This window comes from Macaca fascicularis, chromosome 7 (assembly GCF_037993035.2).
Source record: "Macaca fascicularis isolate 582-1 chromosome 7, T2T-MFA8v1.1".
In the NCBI taxonomy this organism is placed as follows: Eukaryota; Metazoa; Chordata; class Mammalia; order Primates; family Cercopithecidae; genus Macaca; species Macaca fascicularis.
Genome location: NC_088381.1, coordinates 41,526,391 through 41,551,299, shown reverse-complemented (window position 1 = coordinate 41,551,299; position 24,909 = coordinate 41,526,391). Strand labels below are relative to the sequence as shown.

The following is a 24,909-nucleotide window of genomic DNA, read 5'->3' as shown; positions in this document are numbered from 1 at the left end:
TTGACAGGCATCCCAGCCTTCGACAGACTACCAGGCTAAAGCTGGTAGTCTAGCCCTATTATCTTAGGTCCTGGCATCACTGTTCCTTGGAATCCCCAGTTAGGAACGCAGCCATCTTAGACCCTCCACCCCCACTCACTCCTCCACCCCTATGTCTCAGGCTGAAGTGGATGTGGAGATGAAATTTGGGGTGCAAGATGTTTATTAAGGATCAACATCTGTGGCCTGGTGTGGTGGCTCACACCTGTAATCCCAGCACTTTGGGAGACCAAGGAGGTTGGATCACCTGAGGTCGGGAGTTCAAGACCAGCCAGGCCAACATAGAAAAACCCAGTCTCTACTAAAAATACAAAAAAAATTGCCAGACCTAGCGGCATGTGCCTGTAACCCCAGTTACTCGGGAGGCTGAAGCCGGAGAATCACTTGAACCAGAGAGGCGGAGGTTACAGTGAGCTGAGATGGAGTGCCACTGCACTCCAGCCTAAGCAATAGAGTGAGACTCAATCTTCAAAACAAAACAAAAAGACATCTGTGAAAAGAAGATGGATTGAGCAGACAGCGAAATTGAACTGTGATCCAGGCCTGATCAAGTACCCGCCAACTCGGTAGGGCACACAGGAGCTTGAAGTGCCCACTGGAATATTTTCATGGAGAACTAAAATGGCTGGGTCTCTATGCTCAGTTCCCAGAGGCAGCTGCCCTGGGGAAGGTAGGGCGTTCGGTGGGGCAGCTCTCTGCAGCTGAGGCGGACACTGAAGGACTGACAGCTGGAGGCCGTCTGCCCAGTGCACTCCCGCAGCTGGATGGAAAGGCCTTCCTGGAAGAAGGGGGTCCAGGCAGTGCATTTCCACATCTACTACACCCACATCCCCTGACTCTCAGAGATCTAGCAACTTGCCTCCAGACTTGAGCATTCCTCACTACAGGCCAGGCTTTGGCATCTCTTGCCCAGACTACTGCAGTCCTCACTGGCTCCACCAGCCATTTCCTCCCACCCCCACCCAGCTTCTGTGTGGTCCACACGCAGGTCTGATCTTGTCACTTGCCAGTGCATGAACACTGAGGATCTCTGTTGTGGAAATCAGACCACAGTTTCAGAAACTCTGAAGTAGCGCTGTAACCATTTACTGAAGCTCTGCACACGGGAAGAGATGAGGGGAGCAACCTCCACTAAGAGCCAGGGACTCCACCTCAGTTCTTAACCTGTGCATTTGATGGGTTCATTTTGATACATGATGTGATCCAGGGCCTGCACCCACTCCTAGAAGTTACCTTGGGATCCACAGGAGAAAGGCTTTGCACTTTAAGTATATAAACCTGCTTACTATATGTGAATAGTTTTAAGTACAGTATATATCTTGAAAAGGGGCCAGGCGCAGTGGCTCACGCCTATAATCCCAGCACTTCGGAAGGCCGAGGTGGGCAGATCACGAGGTCAGGAGATCGAGACCATCCTGGCTAACATGGTGAAACCCCATCTCTACTAAAAATACAAAAAAAATTAGCTGGGCATGGTGGCCTGTGCCTGTAATCCCAGCTACTTGGTGGCAGGCTGAGGCAGGAGAATTGCTTGAACCTGGGAATCGGAGCTTGCAGTGAGCCAAGATTGTGCCACTGCACTCCAGCCTGGTGACAGAGCGAGACTCTGTCTCAAAAAAAAAAAAAAAAAGGAAAAGGGAGGGGAGTAACTGTAAGTAAATACACATTGGAAAAGTGATTTAAATATACATTTTAGAAACAAGGAGAGTCACAATTAGCAAGGGAAAGTAGACTCTGAAAGGACAAGCAGATGTGTGTTTTCCAAAGGTGGAGTCTATTCTGTTCAGTTTCTACTTTATGAGACATCTAATTTTTGGTGATGGGGTAGGGAACAATTTCCAACGCATCTGCACCCCTCCCCCTCCCACCCTTCAGGTCACAGCTCCCCCTCCTTCCACGCATCCTGTGCTGCAGCCACACCACGCCACGCCCCGAGGGGGTCCCTCTCCACACCTGTGGGCCATTGCTCAGGCTGTGCTCTTGGCTTGGACTGCCCTTTCCCCACTTCCGTCTCCTCTGTGAGCTTCATCCCCGTCCTTTCATCCTTCCTCCAGGAAGAAGTCCCATGGTTGTTTGCACCCATCCATTGCAGTGGGGACTGCACCCTATTTCAGTTAATGGTGTGCAAGCCCTTCTCCCCCACTAGACCATAAGCTTGGGGAAAAGGAGGGAACTGTGGGCTCTCATCTCTGTACCCACTCCTGACAGACCACCTGGCACAAAATCCACTCAGGAAGTATTCACTGGCAGTGAGTTGAGCCGTTGTGCTTACATAGCACCAATCTGTGACAGCTTGTCTGACCTGGAATTTCGCCCTGTATTTCCCAAAGAAAAGAAATGAGTACTGGATTTGAGAGATATATTTCAACATTTCAATTTTATTGTATTTAAGAACTTTTTTGTCTCAGAAAAAAATTACAAAATTCATTGTATAAAATTCATCCAGAGAAATGATTTCAGTCCTGTAGTACCAAAGAAATATCTGCTGAGAGAAATACTATTTTGGGAAGTAGTTAATAATTTTACAATATGCAATAGAAGCAGACACACAAACAACTACAATGTGGATACAAGTTTTGTCAAATAATCAGGAGAAAAATGAATAAAAATCACAATGGCAAATGGCTGTCCAAATTTTCCAAGTCCAACTTTATAGTGCTGTGAAGGAAAATATGAATATGAGACTCTCAACACTTGTGCATCCATGAAAATTGAATTGTTTTGGTTTAAAGATCGAATTTCGGAAAACTGAAAATAATTTTTGTAATTTCAAGGTAAAAAAATCTTTACTTTCAGAAAACACATTGTAACTGTGGTAAGCCATGGCATTTATTTATGTGAATAAGATAAAAACACAGAAATTATTCTACTCTTGTTACTTAAGGTGGAAGAGGAATAATTGTGAAATTATGTTTTAATTTTCCAGCCTGGCCAACATGGCGAAACCCCATCTCTACTAAAAATACAAAAATTAGCTGGGTGTCATGGCACGCGCCTGTAAATCCCAGCTACTCGGGAGACTGAGGCACAAGAATCGTTTCAACCCAGGAGGCGGAGGTTGTGGTGAGCTGAGATCTCGCCGTTGTACTCCTGCCTGGGTGAGAGACCAAGACTCTGTCTCAAAAAACAAAACAAAGGCCGGGCGCGGTGGTTCAAGCCTGTAATCCCAGCACTTTGGGAGGCCGAGACAGGTGGATCACGAGGTCAGGAGATCGAGACCATCCTGGCTAACACGGTGAAACCCCGTCTCTGCTAAAAAAATACAAAAAACTAGCCAGGCGAGGTGGCGGGCGCCTGTAGTCCCAGCTACTCGGGAGGCTGAGGCAGGAGAATGGCGTAGACCCGGGAGGCGGAGCTTGCAGTGAGCCGAGATCCGGCCACTGCACTCCAGCCTGGGCGACAGAGCGAGACTCCGTCTCAAAAAAAAAAAAAAAAAAAACAATTTTCACCCTTAAAGTGTAGCTCAGAAAGATTTAGAGTAAGAGCATATATTTAGCTCACAACATATATGTTAGGAAACAAAAGAATGCTGATTAAATATAAATTAGTGGTAGGTAAAGTTGTCTATTTTTTTCCCTATCATGTCTCATAAGGTAATAGATCACAAATATGTTTTAGAATTTTTCTTAAGTTTCAAGAATCCAAAGATGGCCAGGCTCTATGGCTCATGCCTGTAATCCTAGCACTTTGGGACGCCAAGGCAGATGGGTCACCTGAGGTCAGGAGTTCGAGACCAGCCTCACCAATGTGGTGAAATCCGTCTACTAAAAATACAAAAATTAGCCAGGCATGATGGCACGTGCCTGTAATCCTAGCTACTCCAGAGGCTGAGGCAGTTGAATTGCTTGAATCCAAGAGACGGAGGTTGCAGTGAGCCAAGATCAAGCCACTGCACTCCAGACAGGGCAACAAGAGCAAAATTCTGTTTCTTTTTTTTTTTTTGAGACAGGGTCTCACTCTGTCACCCAGGCTGGAGTACAGTGGCACGATCTCGGCTCACTGCAAGCTCTGCCTCCCGGGTTCACGCCACTCTCCTGCCTCAGCCTCCCAAATAGCTGGAACTACAGGTGCCCACCACCACGCCCAGCTAATTTTTTGTATTTTTAGTAGAGACGGGGTTTCACCATGTTAGCCAGGATGGTCTCAATCTCCTGACCTCATGATCCACCCGCCTTCCCAAAATGCTGGGATTACAGGCACGAGCCACGGCGCCCGGCCAAGCAAAACTATGCTTCAAAAAAAAAAAGGAATCCAAAGAAAAAACTACACCTGCAAAAGATGAAGAGAGAAAAGGAAGCTTTTTCTCTAAAAGCATCTCTTGACAAATAGTGCAGATATCCTCTGAACCAATTTCCTTCTGTTTAATGTACCTGTATCTTTTTTTTTTTTTTTTCCATTTAATTTATCCTGGAGCTCTTTCCATAACAACACGTGGAAAGCATCCTCATCCTTTTACTGCTGAACAGAATTCCATTGTGTGGATGGAACATATTCTATTTCACCAGTCCCCTGTAGCCAGTCACTTGGTTTGTTTCCAATCTTTTGCTTTTTCAAAGTAATAACCTTGTATGTCTGTCATTTTTGTATGCATACAGGTTTATATGTAGGACAAATTCCTAGGACTAGGATTGCTGGACCAATGGATAAAAGTATATTGTGGATGGATAATGCCAAATTACCTTTCAGAGACGGTGGCCCTGTGCACCCCATCAGGCATGTGTGACCGCCAAAGCCCCTGTCAGCTGTTTTATTCTATCTCCTTTCCAGTCTCAGGCTCAATGCAGAACTTTGAGGTAAGCTTTTCTCAAATGTAGGCTCCTACACTGGCCACAGCCAGCTCTGCCACATGAAAGAGAGCTCAAATGAGACAGAAACAGCCTCTGGGCAGGATTTCTATCCTGTGCAGATATATTTTCCACATTCTAGGAAACCGTGAAGCTTCCAGAGCCACATTTCCCCAGAAACACATCCCCCTGCTGGTGTAGCCGAGCCCCACAACAAGCTGTGCTTGCCTGGCACCTCAAAGCCAAGCACCATGGATGCCACTTGCCATGGGTGCCTACAATTTCAAATAATGAGAAATAAGAAATTTCAGCTTCTCAGTCCCTCTAGCCAACATTTCAGGTGCACGAAGCCTCAGGTGGCAAGCAGCTACTCTCCCGAACAGGGCAGAAGATGGAACGCCCCATCCCTGGGGAAGATCACGAGGTCAGGAGATCGAGACCATCCTGGCTAACACGGTGAAACCCCGTCTTTACTAAAAAAATTAGCCGGGTGTGGTGGCGGGCGCCTGTAGTCCCAGCTACTCGGGAAGCTGAGGCAGAAGAATGGCGTGAACCTGGGAGGCGGGGGTTGCAGTAAGCCAAGATCGCACCACGGCACTCCAGCCTGGCGACAGAGTGAGAAAAAGGAAGAAGAAGAAGAAGAAAGTGTGCCAAGAACTCCAAGAGCTCCAAAGGACCATACCTGTGGGACGGGATTACCCACAAAACCCGAAACAGGCCCTTGGACCCATCCTCATGAAAAAGATCATTGTACAAACATTTGCCTGCTGGGCTCTGCATGACTCTGCATTTCAGTAGAATCAGTTGGAGGTCCATTAACAGTGATTTTTTAAAAAGCCCTTAAATGATGGTCATCTTCTCTTCAGGTGGCTCCACACGCTGAGGTCCCACGTGCCTGAAGGTCTGGCCCCCCTGTTACATGGCTGTGCACCTCCTGGGGGCACTTGGGGCTGCGTTTGCTTTCTTCCTGATGTTTTCTGTTAAAAACAAGAATCTTACTTCCTCTGTTGCCTAAGCGCTGCCTCACAGGACTGGTTTTATGTTTTAATTGCCTGCCAGAGTTTGTGTTAAAAGAAGATGCAACAACTATATTTAAGAACATTTTGGGGAAAGAAAGGTAGCGTCCCTAATCCCTCTACCCTGAAATGACTCTTAGCTTTTCCACCTGGCCTATAGCAGCTATGGGGGGGGGGGTCCTTTCCTTTTTTCCCTCAATAATATGCTAGAAATATTTCCCTCGGCAATACACTAGAAATATGTCAGGATTGGTTTTCTTCGTTGCCTCATAACTAATGGAGCCTTCACAACTGTCAGTGATGGCCTAGTGCCCCATTCTGTGGTTGCCCCATCATGTACCATGTCAGTGGGTATCACAGCGTTTAAGGCTTTTCATCGTGAGCTGATTTTGTTTTTAACGAGGGGTTAGTACTAGAACCTTCTATCTTGCTTGTCTGATGATTCCACAGAACACTCTGAATCCCAAATCAGGCTTTTGAAATTGGCTTACTCAAATAAGTTGTGATGACCTCAGAAGGTTTATTTGACCTGATTTAACTGGTTCAACTCATATTAAGTCAGTTTTGGCTCCTATGTCTTTTTTTTTTTTTTTTTTTTTTTTTTTTGAGACGGAGTCTTGCTCTGTCACCCAGGCTGGAGTGCAGTGGCCGGATCTCAGCTCACTGCAAGCTCCTCCTCTCGGGTTCACGCCATTCTCCTGCCTCAGCCTCCCGAGTAACTGGGACTACAGGCACCCGCCACTTCGCCCGGCTAGTTTTTTGTATTTTTTAGTAGAGACGGGGTTTCATCGTATTAGCCAGGATGGTCTCGATCTCCTGACCTCATGATCCGCCCGTCTCGGCCTCCCAAAGTGCTGGGATTACAGGCTTGAGCCACCGCGCCCGGCCTATGTCTTAATGTTTGTGAAAAAGAAGTCCGAAGGTGGCTGATTCCAAAATGGAAAAAAAATATCAAGGTATATAGAAGGCTGGTAAGCAAGAGATTCTGGACAGCATCGCTGGCCCCGGGGCTGTGAAGGTCATAGGGTTCAGTTTGGGCCAACACCAGGGCCAGGAGGCACTGTTGTTTGCCCAAGGGAAAAGGGGGCAGGGCTAGGGGTAGGAATCTGGAAGGCCCAGAGCCAGCATCACAGCATTCTTGTCTGAGCAGCCCTTGGAGGGCCCTGCTGCATTCCAGTGGGGGCCACCCAGCTCCTGAGAAGAAACCCAGCAGAGTACGCTCTTACCAGCCAGGTCCCTCCTGCCAATGGTCACAAGGCCCTCGAACAGTGCTTTGCTGGGGTTCTCACCAGCTGTGGAGACGCCATGCAGCCAAATGAGCAGCATTCGGTGGCCGTGCTCCTGATAGCTCCTGGTGCCTGAGGACAGTGAGGGAGGAGAGAGGGAGAAAGAGCCAATGGGGCCACTTGACCAGAACGCCTGTCTATGCCACCCTGCACCGCCTCCTGAACATGCCCAGGTGGGAAAGAGGCCAAAAGCCTCCAAGGCCCTTCTCCATGCTCCAGCCAAGCTCAGCCTGGAGATGGGTAAGGGGAGTGGAGGAGCAGCCTCTCGGAGGGGGAAGGGTTTGTGTCTTGGTCTCTAGAACCTCCCCAGCCCCAGGCCTTCTCCTGAACACCCACTATACACTCTGTTGGTGTCACTCTGAATGGAGAAAGAATTGACATTCATCGTTGTAGTACCATGATGCACAAACTGTACACTTCACCTCTCTGGCTGCTCAAAATAATCTGTGTCTTGCATGATAGTGGTCCTGATTTACAGATGAGAATACAGCTTAGTCAGAGACGGAGCTGGCCATGCTCTTTCCCCTGCATTGGTGGTTCTGAGACTCAGCTGCTCCTTGGAAACACCTAGGGCCCAAGTCACCCCCAGAGATTCTCATGTACCTGGGTCTGGGTGCAGTCTAGGCATTTAATGGTTTTAAAGTTTCCTAGGTGGTTCCAACATACAACCATGTTTGGAAAATAATTGCCCACACGGCATGGGGTTAACATGCTATTCGGCTGGCTGTGATTCAGCTGGCTCTCCTGTGCTGGGGAAACAGATAGATGCTGGGCCACACCCATCAGGTCCAGGTCACTCCATTTGCCCCTCTGACCTTCCATGTCCCTCTTGGGGCCGTCAGCAGGCATGTCCTCACAGTGCTGCCCTTGGTGTGGTGGCACTTCCACTTGACCCAACGGTCTCAACACCATTTGTTAAATATCTCTGCCCCCACCACTGTAATGTACAAGTGCTTCTTTATCATATATGAAAGTTCTTATCTGCAGCAGCGTTTACTTTTGAACTCTGCTCTATTCCACTGATCAAATTGCATATTTTTGTGTCAGGAATCTCTCTTTTTTTTTTTTCTTTGGGAGACAGAGTCTCACTCTATCCCTCAGGCTAGAGTGTAGTGGTGTGATCTCAGCTCACTGCAAACTCTGCCTCCCGGGTTCAAGCGATTCTCACTCCTCAGCCTCTCGAGTAGCTGGGATTACAGGAGCCCACTACCATGCCCGGCTAATTTTTGTATCTTTAGTAGAGACGGGACTTCGCCATTTTGGCCAGGCTGGTCTCGAACTCCTAACTTTAGGTGATCCCCCACCTAGGCCTCCCAGAGTGCTGGGATTATAGGCGTGAGCCACCATGCCTGATCCAGGTATCTCTTTATATAATTTTAATTTGGCTTTATAAAAGGCTGAGTCTGCTTGAGTTAGATCCCCTTTATTGTTTTCCCCCAGAATGTTCACTTTTACATCCCTGTTTATTCTTTCAAATTGTAGAATACTTCAATCAAGTTTCAAAAACCTCCTATTTTGATTAAAATTAGATCCAATTTTTAATCTAATTGGGGAAAACTGATATCTGTATGATACTTTTTCTTGCCACAAATACAGAATGTCATTCCGTTTACACAAATCATCTTTTAGATTGAACCATTATTGTTTTATTCATATGTGTCATCTGTATTTGTCTTTTAGGTTTTCCAGATGAAACACACACACCATTGTAAATGGAGTCTCTTTTAAAAGATTCTCTATATATAATTTTTGCCCATTTAACAATGGTTCATAGGAGTTCTGCGGTGTTAGTATATTTTCTATATTTAGCCATTTCCTTGAATTATTTGATTAATTCTAAGATTTTTTTTAGTTGATTCCTCTGGGCATCCTATGTATATTAAATATTCCATCTGAAATTAATAAGTCTCTCTCTTCCTTTACAATATTTACACTCCTTATTTCTATTTCCTTTTCATACTTTAGTGTCAGGGCCAGAATTTCCATATAGATGTTGAATAATAGTGACAACAGCAGTCCCTCTTCTTTTTACCAAGAATGGTTTTAGTTTAGGTGTAAACAGTGGGTATCGGTTTGGGCTGATTGGTGAAGAATGTGAAATTCACAATCAATGGGGAGGGAGAGGCAGAGTGTGTACCCTGTGCGGAGGCCTGGAGGAGGGACAGAGCACCAGGTGTGTTGGGACCAGGCTGTGGGTTGCACAGGCTCTTTCCCCTGAAGCACAGAAAACTGAACACATTTCAGGTGCCCCACCCCTCCGCCCACTGGTTGCTTGGAGGGAGGAGAGGCAAGGTGCTACCTGTCCACTGTTGCTCGATGGCGTAGACATGCGCCTCCGTGAAATCCCAGGAATATGCCAGCTTCTTCCACTCACGGGGCTGCAGATGCCTGGAGGCCAGCCGCCACAACACAGAACGGAGCTGCTGTGTTTCCTGCCGATGGTCCTGCTTAAAGGACAAGCTCTTCCCAGAGGGGTCACTGAGATCCCTGCATGAAAGGTGGTCCTGTGGGGCAGATCCCAAAAGTGCAGAAGCTCTCCCTCACGATCCCGGACAGGGACAATGCCGAGCCAAGGCCCCTATGACCCTCCTACCACCTCTGCTGGGGAACCTGGGAGCTGGAGTCAGCAAGGCTGGGGGCTTAACGTCCTCTCTTCTGGTTTCTCACTCCATGCCTTGCGTTGACCTCTGGAACCCAAGTTGCTCCCACTGTTCTTCCACCCGGAATTCCTCTGCTCACCTTCCTGCCCCTCAACCTCATTGTCATAGTCAAAAGACCACCCATGTGCCACTTCCGGGGAGCCTTTCCAAATTTCTCCGGTCACCTGCTCTTTCCTGTGTTCTTAGAACATGGGTGTCGGCAGAAGTACTCCGAAGCTTTGGCCAAAACCAGGCAGGGCAGGTATCAGATTTGCTGAATCACAACAGGCAGTAAAGGGTAGGATTACAAAATCCTTTCTAGCAAAGCAGGCAATGAAATTAGAGGTTACAAAAGAATTCTATCATAGCATACATGAAGCCCACAGAAGCCTAAGGCCCTCTAAAGGGAATGGATGCAGAGTTCTGGTTGTTAAGTTCAGGGTGAAAAAAATCACCCTGGTGTCTGCAATTCCAAAGCTTACGTCATGGTCAGCAGTCTCTGGCAATCACTGTGAGGTGAAGCTTGGTTCTCACCTGGGGTATTAAAAACTGGTCCCCTGGGGCAGTGTTTTCAGCCCTATCTGCACACTGAGACCATCTGGGAACTTTAAGAACCACTGATGTGTGGCCCCCACCTCAGAGATGCTACCTGCATTGGTCTGGGGGTCCAGGGGGGATTTGTGATTCTGACATGCAGCCACTGCCTTAGTGGTGAGGACCTGTAAAGCCTGAAGTGGCTTAGTACTCAGCACAGAGATGAATCAGTCCAACCCTCAGTATTCACATTTTGGGATTATATTTAGGAATAATCTGTTGTATGTAAAGGGGTCGTAATATTTAAGGGAATCTAGCATATCAGTGGGAGAACATCTTATGATTCCTACTGAAATTTATCTACCAATTGATTTTGAAACAGTGATTTTTATTTAAAAGGGATAACAGTTTACTAAGTTTGTAAACCACATTGGAATGTTTAAGATATTTGAGATTATTTCTAGTTTTAGTTAATGGTCTTATTAGGATAGTTTAAGAATTTAAGAAGCATGTGAAGTGCTTAAAAAGAAAATCTGTTAAGTTTATTTATTCAGTTTCAATGTTTAAGGTAGTTTGACTGAGTTTAAACACATGACCCAATATTACTCAAAAGATTTCCCTGAAACTGACTGGAAAAATTTACTCGTTGTATAAATAGAATAATAAGATTTATCAAATGAATTTTAAAGTTTAAGGAAAAACTAGGTTTTTAAATGTGTAATTTAGCAGATTCAATACAGATGCCCCTCAACTTATGATGGGGTTATGTCTTGATAAAAATATCATAAATTGGCCAGGCGCAGTGGCTCACACCTGTAAACCCAGCACTTTGGGAGGCTGAGGTGGGCGGATCACGGGGTCAGGAGATCGAGACCATCCTGGCCAACATAGTGAAACCCCGTCTCTACCAAAAATACAAAAAAAATTAGCCGGGCATGGTGGCACGTGCCTGTAATCCCAGCTACTTGGGAGGCTGAGGCAGGAGAGTCGCTTGAACCCAGGAGGCGGAGGTTACAGCGAGCAGAGATCGCACCACTGCACTCCAGCCTGGGTGACAGAGTGAGACTCTGTCTCAAAAAATAAATAAATAAATAAATAATAAAATATATATATATATATATATATATATCATAAAAGTTGAAAATGCATTTAATCTACCTAACCTACAGACCATCGTAGTTTAGCTTAGCCTACCTTACATGTGCTCAGTACACTTACATGAGCTTATAGTGGAGCAAATCATCTAACACAAAGCCAATTTTGTAATAAAGTGTTGAATATCTCATGTCATTTATTGAATATGATATTGAAGTGAAAAACAGCATGGCTATACGGGTACTGAAAGTACGGTTTCTACTTAATGTGTATTGCTTTTGTGCCATCATAAAGTAGAAAAGTCATAAGCTGAACCATTGTAATTAGGGACCATCTGTATTAACTTTGAAAACTGAAGTAAATGCAAAATTATTTTCTGTATATAAAAACAACCCCCAAGGACACCAGAAAACTCCCTACCTCCATTTGCTAACTGGAATAGCAACATTCTGCCACTCCTCTGTCCCAAGTCCACAGGAGACATTGCTAATCAATCCCAGCACACTTACTTCTGGCTCAGAAAGTTGCCTGAGCATAACATCCCAAGCAGCAGTTCAATCACCTGGAGATTGCATGAGATGGAACCACCTGCCATCTCTTTTTCACACATGTCCATATGCATTCATGCATGCACGCATTCGTCAGCTGGATGCTACAGCAGTGTCCAGCAGTATCTCCACGCTGGCATGGACCTCAGTCTGCCTAGTTTCAGCATGTGTGGACACTTGCCCATCACCAGATCCTCACAAACAACTGTGGTAGCATACAAGGTGGTGATTATCACCCACTTGGAGCCTGAGGGACCCAGAATTGGTCAGGGCTGGAATTCAAAGCCAGCTCCATCTGGAGCCAAAATCACTCCCTTTCCAATGAGGAAAGATCAAGCGTGAGGCCTCCGTACCTTCTCCCATTTGTAGAAACGATCAGCTTTTATGATCATGTCCACCAGGCTGACATGGTTGCTGCGGGCGGCCACTGCCAGGGCGGTTTTTCCCTGCTGCAATTAAGAGGCAAGAAGAGAAGCCAGAGTTTCTACAGAAGGGATACAAAAGGGCCTCTAGCACTGAGCACAAACCCTCCTGCCCATAAGAAGTGCTTTCCAGCAGTCTACACTGAGAGCAGAAAGGTTTTCTGGTTTTCTGGGCATGATGGGGATATGGAAAAGTCACAAATAGAATAAAGCAATAGCAATACATAATTCCAATGACCATCTCTTATGTTTCTTTAGAAATCAGGAAGCTTTAGAGCTTGTGAAACTCAGCCCTCATTAACTCTTCAACATCCCCTGTGAAATAGGGGTTCCCACCCACTTTTCAGATGAAGAAACCAGAGCCCAGAGATGGTGGCTTGGTGGTTTTTTTTGTTTTGTTTTTTTGTTTTGTTTTGTTTTGTTTTTTTGATACGGAGTCTTGCTGTGTCGCCTGGGGGGAGTGCAGTGGCAGGATCTCGGCTCACGGCAAGCTCCACCTCCCGGGTTTACGCCATTCTCCTGCCTCAGCCTCCCGAGTAGCTGGGACTACAGGCGCCCCACCACAGCCAGCTAATTTTTTTGTATTTTTAGTAGAGACGGGGTTTCACCATGTTAGCCAGGATGGTCTCCATCTCCTGACATCATGATCCGCCTGCCTCCGCCTCCCAAAGTGCTGGGATTACAGGCGTGAGCCACCGCGCCCGGCCTGAGGGCTTGGGTTTATCATGTCAATTTTGCCCACCTCCCGTCCAGCCTCCTTTTCTCCAGGCCTCCCAGATGGTTACCTCCACAGACCTGCAGTGAGAAGGGAAGCTCCCCTTCCCATCTGGCCAGCTGCCCTGGTGCCTAGCTCAAAGCAGAGAGCCTCCTCCTAGGTCCAGCTTCAGGATCTGATCCTGGCCCCCAGCTCTACCCCACACCATCTCAGGCTGGCCTCGCCGAGTCACATGTGCAGGTGCCCCTCTCCCAATACACCTGTGACCTCCCAGCCTCATACCAAATCTTCGGCTCTGCTGAGACAACTAGCACCTGCGGAAATAGCTGTCACAATGAGCTGGGAAGCTTCCCCAAAACCGGTCCCACATGTGGGGGTTGTTGGACAGTACTGTGGGCAGTACTTCTACTCCCCAACCCTACCGGGCGACTCAGGAGGTCACAGTCTGATGGGGGCCATAAAGGAGAAAGCAATCATTTCACAGGCCTATACCAGAGAGGGGTAGGCCAAGGCTGAGGGACCTTAGTAGAGAGAGGGGAAGGTGGTTAGGAAGGCTTCCTGGAGGAGGTTGCATTTGAGCTGGTATAGAAGGGATGGCAGTCCTTGAACACCCTGAGAGGGAGGAGGGAGGGGGCATTCGTAGCAGGGTCTCTGGCAAAGGGGGAGCCATGAAAGCCTGAGGCAAGGTGGGTTGTAAGCAGAGGTACCTTATCTCTCAGGTTTAAGTCAACCCCAGCAATGAGGAGCATCTCTGCTATGTCCTGCCAGGCGTGCTCTGCAGCCAGGTGAAGGGGCGTCTGCTGCCTCTAGGGGAGAAGCCAAGGGAACAGGTAAGTGAAAAGCACATGCGGTGGCCCGCCACCCTAAGTCAACCCCCACAATCATCCTAGTATATTTCTTCTAGTCTTTTCTTTAATGCAGAATGTTTTTAGTTTGTTGGTTTTACATACATGAGATCATCCTATGTGTACATTTTACATCTTTTTTTTTTACCCCAACATGATACTTTTTGTGTACTATAAACTCTGATAAACACAATTTTTGATAACTCCATAATAGCCTATTTGTGTCTGTGCCATAATTTACCTAACCACTTCCCTATTATTAAATATTGAGGCCATTTTCAAAGTGAAGACTGATAAATAATACTGCAGTTAATATCTCTGTGCTTGAGCTTTTAATATGTTTTTCAAGGCTCAGTTCCCAGCAGTGCTCACACATATCATTTAAAGGTATATGATATATTCTGCCAAACTGCTTTCGACTCCCAGTGGCTCTGTAAGCCATGCCCTTGCTGGTACTGAGAATTATGTGGTTGGTGGTTAGATTGTGGGGACAGGATTTAAAAGGGCTCTTTACTGATCACAGCTTCAGGACTCAGAGGCCTCTTAATTTTTTTTTTTTTTTTTTTTTTTTGAGACGGAGTCTTGCCCTGTCACCCAGGCTGGAGTGCAGTGGCCAGATCTCAGCTCACTGCAAGCTCCACCTCCCAGGTTCACGCCATTCTCCTGCCTCAGCCTCCAGAGTAGCTGGGACTACAGGCGCCCACCACCATGCCCGGCTAATTTTTTGTATTTTTTTTAGTAGAGATGGGGTTTCACTGTGTTAGCCAGGATGGTCTCGATCTCCTGACCTTGTGATCCGCCCATCTTGGCCTCCCAAAGTGCTGGGATTACAGGCAAGAGCCACCGCGCCCAGCCCAGAGGCCTCTTTTTACATAAGGCTGCCTCAGTCACCCCTGCCCTGGGAATTTTCCCTAAGGAAAAAAAGCAATGAAAGGAAAAGGTTGAATGTAAAAAGATATTCACTGCAATTTTTTTTTTTTTTTTTTTTTTTTTGAGACGGAGTCTCGCTCTGTCGCCCAGGCTGGAGTGCAGTGGCCAGATCTCAGCTCACTGCAAGCTCCGTCTCCCGGGTTTACACCATTCTCCTGGCTCAGCCTCCCGAGTAGCTGGGACTACAGGCGCCTGCCACCTCGCCCGGCTAGTTTTTTGTATTTTTTAGTAGAGACGGGGTTTCACCGTGTTAACCAGGATGGTCTCGATCTCCTGACCTTGTGATCCACCCGTCTCGGCCTCCCAAAGTGCTGGGATTACAGGCTTGAGCCACCGCGCCCGGCCTATTCACTGCAATGTTATAGATCATGGCCAAAACTTGGGAACACCCAAAATGTTCAAAAGAGGGGAATGAACAAAATGATATTCCCTTCAACAACTATTTAAATTAACTTTTAAAAGCTAAAAAAAAAAAAAAAAAAGCAATTCCTCAACTCTGGGCCATGCTAGGAGACCACAGCCAAGTCTGCCAGCCTGGGAGGGTTTCCAGAAGCTCCCTGGGGCCCGGAAGGTCTCTGTAGCCACTTACGTTGTCCATGGCATTCAAGTCACTGTCAGAGTTGATGAGGAGCTGGACCAAGGCAGGGAAGTTGTGCATCACAGCGAGGTGCAGAGGAGAGGCACCCTGCTGTGGGAGGAGATACACGGATCAATCGACGAGTCCCTCCCAGGACTGCCCAGCTCCAGGCTGGTGCTGGGGACAGGAGGAGGGAAGGGTATAGTGCTTCTGGGTTTGACCCTTTTAGCTTCTTGGCTGACATGGATGGCCTTAGGCAATCAAGGTCCCAAAGCTTGAATTCCTGGAGCTCCAAACTGATCCTCTAGATGGGTGAGAGTCTGAAGACCCAAGGGTGAGACCCTGCTATGTCAGGAACTCACTATGTGACCTCGGGCAAGTCATTTCCCTTCTCTGCTACTCTTCATCTGGCAAGTGAGGTTTGCCATGGTCCCTCCTAGCAACAATACCTGAAGATTCTCTGACATCTCATTTAATCCACACATCAACCTAGGAAGTATATAGGGATGGTGTTCTTATTAGTATCTTCATCTTACAAACAGAAACACTGAAGTTCAGAAAACTTAAGTCACTTACCCAAGGATACATAGCTAATAGGAACTATGTCTTATTGGACTTTCTACTCCCACTGCGTCCCCACCCCCAGCACCTAGGTACCTAGTACCTGATAACTATTTGTGTAGAAAATGAATGAATGAGAGAGCCAGCTGGAACCAGAAAAGATACCTCACTCCAAGTTCAACTCTCCTTCAACAGTGGAAGACACTATCCTCAATAGTCTCCTGTGGCCCCCTGAGTAAATGACAAAGAGGGGATACTCCCTCCTCTCTAGGTGATATAGTGACACACATACTGTGGAATAATACAAGGCCAATAAAATTGATATTAGAAACTAATACTTATTGTGGAAAACATCTTCATGTATTGAGCTATAAAAGGGTTACAGAACAGAATACACACACACATAAAACAAAAATGCCTATTATTGCCATTACTAATTTAGGCCAGTGGGTATGGAGTGTTGTCAGTATTAGAAAAGAAGATTTGAACAAAAAATTATTTGAGACATGTAATTATATATTTACACAGAGCTTGCACAGTTGCTCTGTCTTACCATGTGATGCCTCCCATCATTTCACAACACAGCAGGAAGCCCCTTACAAGAGGTTAGTACCATGTTCTAGGACTTCCCAGCCTCTAGAACCATGAGCTAAATAAATCTCTATTCTTTATAAGTCACCTAGTCTATGGTATTCAGTTATAGCAACACAAAATGGACTAGGACACCTTTCTCCGCCAAAAATCCTAATGGAATAAAGTTATGTGGAAGACAAAAATACTCTTCAGTAGCATTCTTGTATTGAATGTTTACGAGACATGACATATAATTTTTAAAAAGATATTCTAGTCACAATGACAGCCAAAAAATATAAACTAATTATGAAGGATATAATTAGAAATGAATAAGACAAAGGTAAACCAAAGCTATATAACATCACTTAGGGATATAAAAGAAGACATAAAGAAATGGCAAGGCCAGGCGCGGCGTGGTGGCTCACGCCTGTAATCCCAGCACTTTGGGAGGCCGAGACGGGCGGATCACGAGTTCAGGAGATCGAGACCATCCTGGCTAACACGGTGAAACCCCGTCTCTACTAAAATACAAAAAAAGGCCGGGCGCGGTGGCTCAAGCCTGTAATCCCAGCACTTTGGGAGGCCGAGGCAGGCGGATCACAAGGTCAGGAGATCGAGACCACAGTGAAACCCCGTCTCTACTAAAAATACAAAAAATTAGCCGGGCGCGGTGGCGGGCGCCTGTAGTCCCAGCTACTCAGGAGGCTGAGGCAGGAGAATGGCGGGAACCCGGGAGGCGGAGCTTGCAGTGAGCCGAGATCGCGCCACTGCACTCCAGCCTGGGCAACAGCGTGAGACTCCGTCTCAAAAAAAAAATAATAAATAAATAAAATAAAATAAAATACAAAAAAAATTAGCCGGGCGAGGTGGCGGGCGCCTGTACTCCCAGCTACTCGGGAGGCTGAGGCAGGAGAATGGCATGAACCCGGGAGGCGGGGCTTGCAGTGAGCTGAGATCCGGCCATTGCACTCCAGCCTGGGCAACAGAGCTAGACTCCGTCTCAAAAAAAAAAAAAAAAAAAAAAAGAAATGGCAAGGCCAGGTGTGGTAGCTCACACCCATAATCCCAGTACTTTGGGAGACTAAGGTGGGAGGACCACTTGAGCCCAGGAGTTCGAGATCAGCCTGGATAACATAGTGGGACCCTGTCTCTACAAGAAATTTAAAACAAAATTAGCTGAGCACATTGGTGCACACCTGTAGTCCCAGCTACCTGGGAGGCTGAGGCAGGAGGATTGCTTGAGCCCAAGAGGACGAGGCTGCAGCGAGCCATGATCCTACCACTGCACTCCAACCTGGGCAACAGTGTGAGACCTTATCTCTAAAAAATCTATCTATCTAGGCTGGGTGCATTGGCTCACGCCAGTATTCCCAGCACTTTGGGAGGTGGAGGCGGGCAGATCACGAGGTCAGGAGATCGAGATCGTCCTGGCTAACACGGTGAAACCCCGTCTCTACTTAAAAAAAAATTACAAAAAATTAGCCAGGATTGGTGGCGGGCCCCTATAGTCCCAGCTAGTCAGGAGGCTGAGGCAGGAAAATGGCATGAACCCGGGAGGCGGAGCTTGCAATAATCTGAGATCACGCCACTGCACTCCAGCCTGGGCGACAGAGCGAGACTATGTCTAAAAAAAAAAATCTATCTATCTATCTATCTATCTATCTATCTATCTATCTATCCATCTATCTATCCATCTATCTATCTATCTATCTATCTATCATTCTATCCCCACCGTGCACGGTGGAGACCATCCTCTTACCTAAAGCTCTCTCCCATCTGTCAAATATTTTTGTCATAATTTGTTAATTTTAACCATTCTGAAAAGTAGTATATCATAATGTATTTATCAAAATGTACTATATCTCAAAAAGTAGTATATCATAGTATATCATATTACACTTCCCTAATAGCTAATGCTGTTAAACATCTTTTCATGTGCTTATTTGCCATCTGTATATCCTCTTCAGTGAAATGTCTATTCATGTCTTTTGCCCTTTTTTTTTTTTTTACCTTGAGTTTTGAGAGCTCTTTACATACTCTACACACTAGCCTTTGTAAGACATGTGATTTGCAAATCTTCTATCTTGGTCCGTAGCTTGTTTTTTCATCCTCTTAACAGATCCTTTGCAGAGCAAAATTTTTTAATTTTGATGAGGTCCAATTAATCAAATTTTTGCTCCTATGGATCATGTTTTTGGTGTCAAGTCTAAGAACTCTTTGGCCTAACCCTAGATCCAAAAATTTTCCTCCTTATATATTTTCTAAAAGCTTTGTAGTGTTATATTTAAGTCTGTGATCCATTTTGAGTTAATGTTGTATAAAGTGTGAGGTTTTAGTTGAGGCTCATTTTTTTGCCTGTGGATGTACAGTTGCTTCAGTACCATTTGTTGAAAAGGCTATCAAACCTTCCTCCACTGAATTCCTTTTGCATCTTCAATAAAAATCAGTTGGGCATATTTTCTTCTTTTTTTTTTTTTTTTGAGATGGAGTCTTGCTCTGTCACCCAGGCTGGAGTGCAGTGACATGATCTCGGCTCACTGCAAGCTCTGCCTCCCGGGTTCATGCCATTCTCCTGCCTCAGCCTCCCGAGTATCTGGGACTACAGGCACCTGCCACCACACCTTTACTTTCCGGCACTACAAGATGCTCCAGACTCACCCTATATGTTAGTATTCCCTGCTGTAGTCCTAGACGTAGCCATTTTCCCAAGGAATCCTGGTTCCTTGTAGTAGATAATTTGCACCCTGCTTTGTTCACATAACTGTATCTTTGGGCCCGGCGCGGTGGCTCAAGCCTGTAATCCCAGCACTTTGGGAGGCCGAAACGGGTGGATCACGAGGTCAAGAGATCGAGACCATCCTGGCTAACACGGTGAAACCCCGTCTCTACTAAAAAATACAAAAAACTAGCTGGGCAAGGTGGCGGGCGCCTGTAGTCCCAGCTACTCGGGAGGCTGAGGCAGGAGAACGGCGTGAACCCGGGAGGCGGAGCTTGCAGTGAGCTGAGATCTGGCCACTGCACTCCAGCCTGGGCCACACAGGGAGACTCTGTCTCAAAAAAAAAAAAAAAAAAAAAAAGAACTATATCTTTAAGGTCTTTCCATACAAGTACATTTTTTGAAAACTGTCCTCATTCTTTTTTATTTATTTTTCTTTTTATTTATTTATTTTTTGAGACAGAGTCTTACTCTGTCACCCAGGCTGGAGTACAGTGGCATAATCTTGGCTCACTGCAACCTCTGCTTCCCGGGTTCAAGCAATTCTTCTGCCTCAGCCTCCTGAGTAGCTGGGACTACAGGCGTGCGCCACCACGCCCGGCTAATTTTTTGCACTTAGTAGAGATGGGGTTTCACCATGTTGGCCAGGCTGGTCTCGAACTCATGACCTCATGATCCGCCTGCCTCAGCCTCCCAAAGTGCTGGGATTACAGGCATGAGTCACCACGCTGCCCGGCAGTCCTCATTCTTTTTTATAGTTACACAGTGTTCCATTGCAGGAATGGGCCATAATTTACTACATTGTCTCCTAAACATGGGTTTCAATCTTTTGCTATTACAAATGATACTGCAGCAAAAACCTTGTACATATTATCATTCCATACATGTGGAAGTATGTCTATAGAATAAATTCCTAGATTTGTTGAGTCAAAGGGCACATGTATTTGTATGTTTTGTACATATTGATAAATTGCCCTCTGAACAGATTGTACCAATTTCTACTCCTTCCGGTAATATATGAAGGTGCCTATTTCGCTGTCGCCCAGGCTGGAGTGCAGTGGTGCGATCTCGGCTCACTGCAAGCTCCGCCTCCCGGGTTCACGCCATTCTCCTGCCTCAGCCTCCTGAGTAGCTGGGACTACAGGCGCCCGCCACCACGCCCGGCTAATTTTTGATTTTTTTTTTCTTTTTTGAGACGGAGTCTCGCTCTGTCTCCCAGGCTGTAGTGCAGTGGCGCGATCTCGGCTCACTGCAAGCTCCGCCTCCCAGGTTCACGCCATTCTCCTGCCTCAGCCTCCCAAGTAGCTAGGACTACAGGCACCTGCCACCTTGCCCAGCGAGTTTTTTTGTATTTTTTAGTAGAGACGGGGTTTCACCGTGTTAGCCAGGATGGTCTCAATCTCCTGACCTCATGATCGGCCCGCCTCGGCCTCCCAAAGTGCTGGGATTACAGGCTTGAGCCACCGTGCCCGGCCAATTTTTGATATTTTTTAGTAGAGACGGGGTTTCACTGAGTTAGCCAGGATGGTCTCAATCTCCTGACCTCGTGATCCACCTGCCTCGGCCTCCCAAAGTGCTGGGATTACAGGCATGAGCCACCGCGCCCGGCCTGCATTTCTCTTAGGAATCCTCTGTGTTTCCTTTTCTACCAAATTTCTCTTCATAACCTTTGGCCATTTTTCTCTTGTGTTGTTTTTTAACTTTGTAATGATTTGTGGGACTTTTTTTTTATTTTAATTTTTTTTAGAGATAAGGTCTCACTGTGTTACCCAGGCTGGAGTGCAGTGGTGTGATCACAACTCACTGCAGCCTCAACCTCCTCGGCTCAAGTGATCCTTCAACTTCAGCCCCCAGAGGATCTGGGACTATAAGTAGGTACCCACCACCACACCTGGCTGATTTTTAAATGTTTTGTAGATATGGGGTCTTACTATGCTGCCCAGGCTGGTCTCGAACTCCTGGACTCAAGCAATCCTCCCACCTCAGCCTTCCAAAGTGTTGGGATTACAGGTGTGAGCCACTGCACCTGGCAACACCTTCACTTGTTATGAATGTGTCTTTTGACAGTGTTACTACCAGCAAGTTACTTTTGGTATTAAAAACGCAAATACAACAAATAAAAGTGACACAATTAAATAAATAAATAGGCAGCGAAAACAGCTGAAATGAAAAGGAAAACAACATACTTAATGTGGGTAACAGGAAAACTTCATAGTTTGACCACTGGGCTGGCATCAGGATTCTGGTGTCTTGATGGGCAGAAAAAAGTAAGCATTTAGCCTGAATTCTTTCTAGCTGGAGGTGATACTCTTTACACAGGGAAAACTGGGAGGGCATTAAAAAAAAGTCCTTGTTTTACTAGGGCTTTGGAATCAAGGATGCCTTTCTTCTCTATATTCCAATGAATTGTGTAATACTGTTTCTATAATAAGTTTAAATATAGTACTTGTTTTAGTTATAAGAAATGATCCCTTTCTGATATAAACCATAGATGTTTCCTTGTTTATATAATAGGAATAATAATGGTACTTACAGGTAAGGAAACGGGCCCAAAAAGGTCAAAGTAGCTTGCGCAAGGTTATTCAGTTTGTAGTGCCAGCATACAAAGCCAGGCCTAACACCAAAGCCTGTCATTTTTAAATTTTAATTATTTAATTCAGGTATCCATCTGTTTTAATTATTGTCAACTTGCCTTCTAGAAAGGTGGTTGCCATTTGAAACTCCCACTACTTTTTTTTTTTTTTTTTTTTTTTTGAGACAGTCTCACTCTGTTGCCCAGGCTGGAGTACAGTGGAGCGATCTCAGCTCACTGCAACTTCTGCCTCCCAGGTTCAAGTGATTCTCGCGCCTCAGCCTCCCAAGTAGCTGGGATTACAGGGATACACCACTATGCCTGACTAATTTTCTTTCTTTCTTTCTTTCTTTTTTTGAGGCAGAGTCGTGCTCTGTCGCCCAGGCTGGAGTGCAGCAGCACAATCTCGGCTCACTGCAAGCTCCACTTCCTGGGTTCACACCATTCTCCTGCCTCAGCCTCCCGAGTAGCTGGGACTACTGGCGCCCACCACCACGCTCAGCTAATTTTTTTGTATTTTTAGTAAAGATGGGGTTTCACCATGTTAGCCAGGATGGTCTTGATCTCCTGACTTCGTGACCACCCGCCTTGGCCTCCCAAGATGCTGGGATTACAGGCATAAGCCATCACGCCCGGCCTTTTTGTTTGTTTGTTTTTGTTTTTTTAAGATGGAGTCTCACTTTGTCGCCCAGGCTGGAGTGCAGTGGTGTGATCTCGGCTCACTGCAAGCTCTGCCTCCTGGGTTCAAGTGATTCTCCTGCCTCAGCCTCCCAAGTAGCTGGGACTACAGGTGCCTACCACCACGCCTGGCTAATTTTTTGTATTTTTATTTGTTTTTTTTTTGGTTTTTTTTTTTTTTTGAGACGGAGTCTCGCTTTGTCATCCAGGCTGGAGTGCAGTGGCACCATCTCTGCTCACTGCAAGCTCCGCCTCCTGGGTTCACGCCATTCTCCTGCCTCAGCCTCCCAAGAAGCTGGGACTACAGGCATGCACCACCACGCCCGGCTAATTTTTTGTATTTTTAGTAGAGATGGGGTTTCACCGTGTTAGCCAGGATGGTCTCGATCTCCTGACCTCATGATCCGCCCGCCTCGGCCTCCCAAAGTGCTGGGATTACAGGCGTGAGCCGCCGCGCCTGGCAATTTTTTGTATTTTTAGTAGAGACAGGGTTTCACCATGTTAGCCAGGATGATCTTGATCTACTGACCTCATGATCTGCCAGCCTTGGCCTCCAAAAGTGCTGGGATTACAGATGTGAGCCACCGCACCCAGCCACGCCTGGCTAATTTTCTATATTTTTTGTAGAGATGGGGTTTCGCCATGTTGCCCAGGCTGGTCTCGAACTCCCAGCCTCAAGCAATCTGCTCACCTTGGCCTCCCAAAGTGCTGGGATTACAGGCTCATGCCACCATGCCCAGCCAATTTTTTTTTTTTTTTTTTTTGAGACAGAATCTTACTCTGTTGCCCAGGCTGGAGTACAGTGGTGTGATCATGGCCCACTGTGGCCTCAACCTCCTGGGCTCAAGCAGTCCTCTTGCCTCAGCCTCCCGAATAGCTAGGACTACATGTGTATACCACCACGACCAGCCAGTTTTTCAAAAAAAAATTTGTAGAGATGGGATCTCCCTAGATTACCCAGGCTGGTCTTGAAGTCCTGAGCTCAAGCAATACTCTAGCCTCAGCCTCCCATAGTGCTGGGATTACAGGTGTGAAGCACTGCACTCCCAAAGTCTGTGTTTTAACCAAAAGATTATATGGTTCCTGTGTGTGGACCAAATGTATAACAGGAAAAAGATTAACAATTAAGTGGACAGATAGGCAACATAAAAGATTAATAGTAAAACCCAATGCCTAGGTTTGGCACAGTGACTCATGCCTGTAATCCCAGCACTTTGGGAGGCTGAGGCAGGCGAATCACTTGAGTCAGGAGTTCATGACCAGCCTGGCCAACGTGGTGAAACCCCATGTATTTTTCTACCAAAAATACAAAAAAAATTAGCCAGGCATGGTGGTGTGTGCCTCTAGTTCCAGCTGCTATTCAGGAGGCTGAGGCAGGAGAATTGCTTGAACCTGGGAGGCAGAGGCTGCAGTGAGCCAAGATTGCACCACTGCACTCCAGCCAGGGCAACAGAGCAAGACTCCGTCAAAAAAAAAAAAAACAAAAACAAAACAAACAAAAAAAAACGCCCCAATGCATAAATGAGCAGAGAACAGGAGCTGATAATTCAGTTCAGAGGAATTGCAAGCTTGGTTTCTAATCCTATTACAGCCACAACAGTATTTCACTCTCCTAAGTGCTGCCAGCTCCCCTACTCCTGGTCCACACCCCAACCCCAAGGGTCTGATGTTCCCGTTTCTCCTTGTGCTTCATTAGTGTGCTCATGGAAGGCTTTGCAATGGAGACCCCCTTCAACCCTCGCACCCACGCTTACATGATCAGCCACGTTGGTGCAGCCTCCTGCATGGATGAGGACCCGAGACACATCCTCCGAGCCACTGAGGGCTGCATAGTGAAGGCAGCTTAGGTTTTTCTAGAAGGAAACAGGCATCAATGCAATATCACAAGGACCACTCCTACTGAGGTTTGCAAAGCTCTTTGAGATTCATTTTTCCATCTGAGTGTTACAACACCGCTGGGAGTATTATCCCCATTAAACTGAGGCTGGAGAAATCAATGACTTTCCCAGGCCTGGTGACCAGTAAAAGGAACTCACTATGGTCTCAGTCTTTTCCTCACCTCCTATCACAAATGCAAGAATGTAGATCAAAGCCTGCCCAAGTCTATGACTGGTAAAGACATGCAGTCGATTGACTCTAAGGAGGTGGTTTTCTTTTTTTTCCCCAAGACAGAGTCTCACTCTGTCACCCAGGCTGGAGTACAGTGGCACAATCTCGGCTCACTGCAACCTCCACCTCCCAGGTTGAAGCAATTCTCCTACCTCAGCCTCCCGAGTAGCTGGGATTACAGGCACCCGCCACCACGCCCAGCTAATTTTTGTACTTTTAGTGGAGACGGGGTTTCACCATGTTAGCCAGGCTGGTCTTGAACTCCTGATC

General features: G+C 46.5%; 1 protein-coding gene across 50 annotated transcripts in view; it reads right to left on the bottom strand.

The window, feature by feature from the left end:
- Positions 1–3,197: 3,197 nt before the first annotated feature.
- Positions 3,198–24,909, bottom strand: part of ANKDD1A (ankyrin repeat and death domain containing 1A) — a 45,127-nt gene continuing 23,415 nt past the window's right edge. For 17 of the 50 annotated variants that reach the window (XR_010588112.1, XR_012415054.1, XR_012415052.1 and 14 more), the window contains 7 exons: positions 24,285–24,383; positions 15,443–15,541; positions 13,786–13,884; positions 12,295–12,390; positions 9,425–9,629; positions 6,727–7,197; positions 4,417–6,410 (listed from right to left, as the gene is read on the bottom strand). Coding sequence is in view for 12 of the 50 variants with exons in the window: in XM_045397327.3 (XP_045253262.2) it covers positions 3,346–3,431; positions 7,066–7,197; positions 9,425–9,629; positions 12,295–12,390; positions 13,786–13,884; positions 15,443–15,541; positions 24,285–24,383 (816 nt within the window). In the remaining 38 variants the exon portion in view is untranslated. Of the gene's footprint in view, positions 3,432–4,416; positions 6,411–6,726; positions 7,198–9,424; positions 10,083–12,294; positions 12,391–13,785; positions 13,885–15,442; positions 15,542–21,466; positions 21,530–24,284; positions 24,384–24,909 lie in introns of those variants that run through there. The other 33 variants (XR_012415062.1, XM_073996040.1, XM_065548050.1 and 30 more) reach the window with 16 other exon arrangements.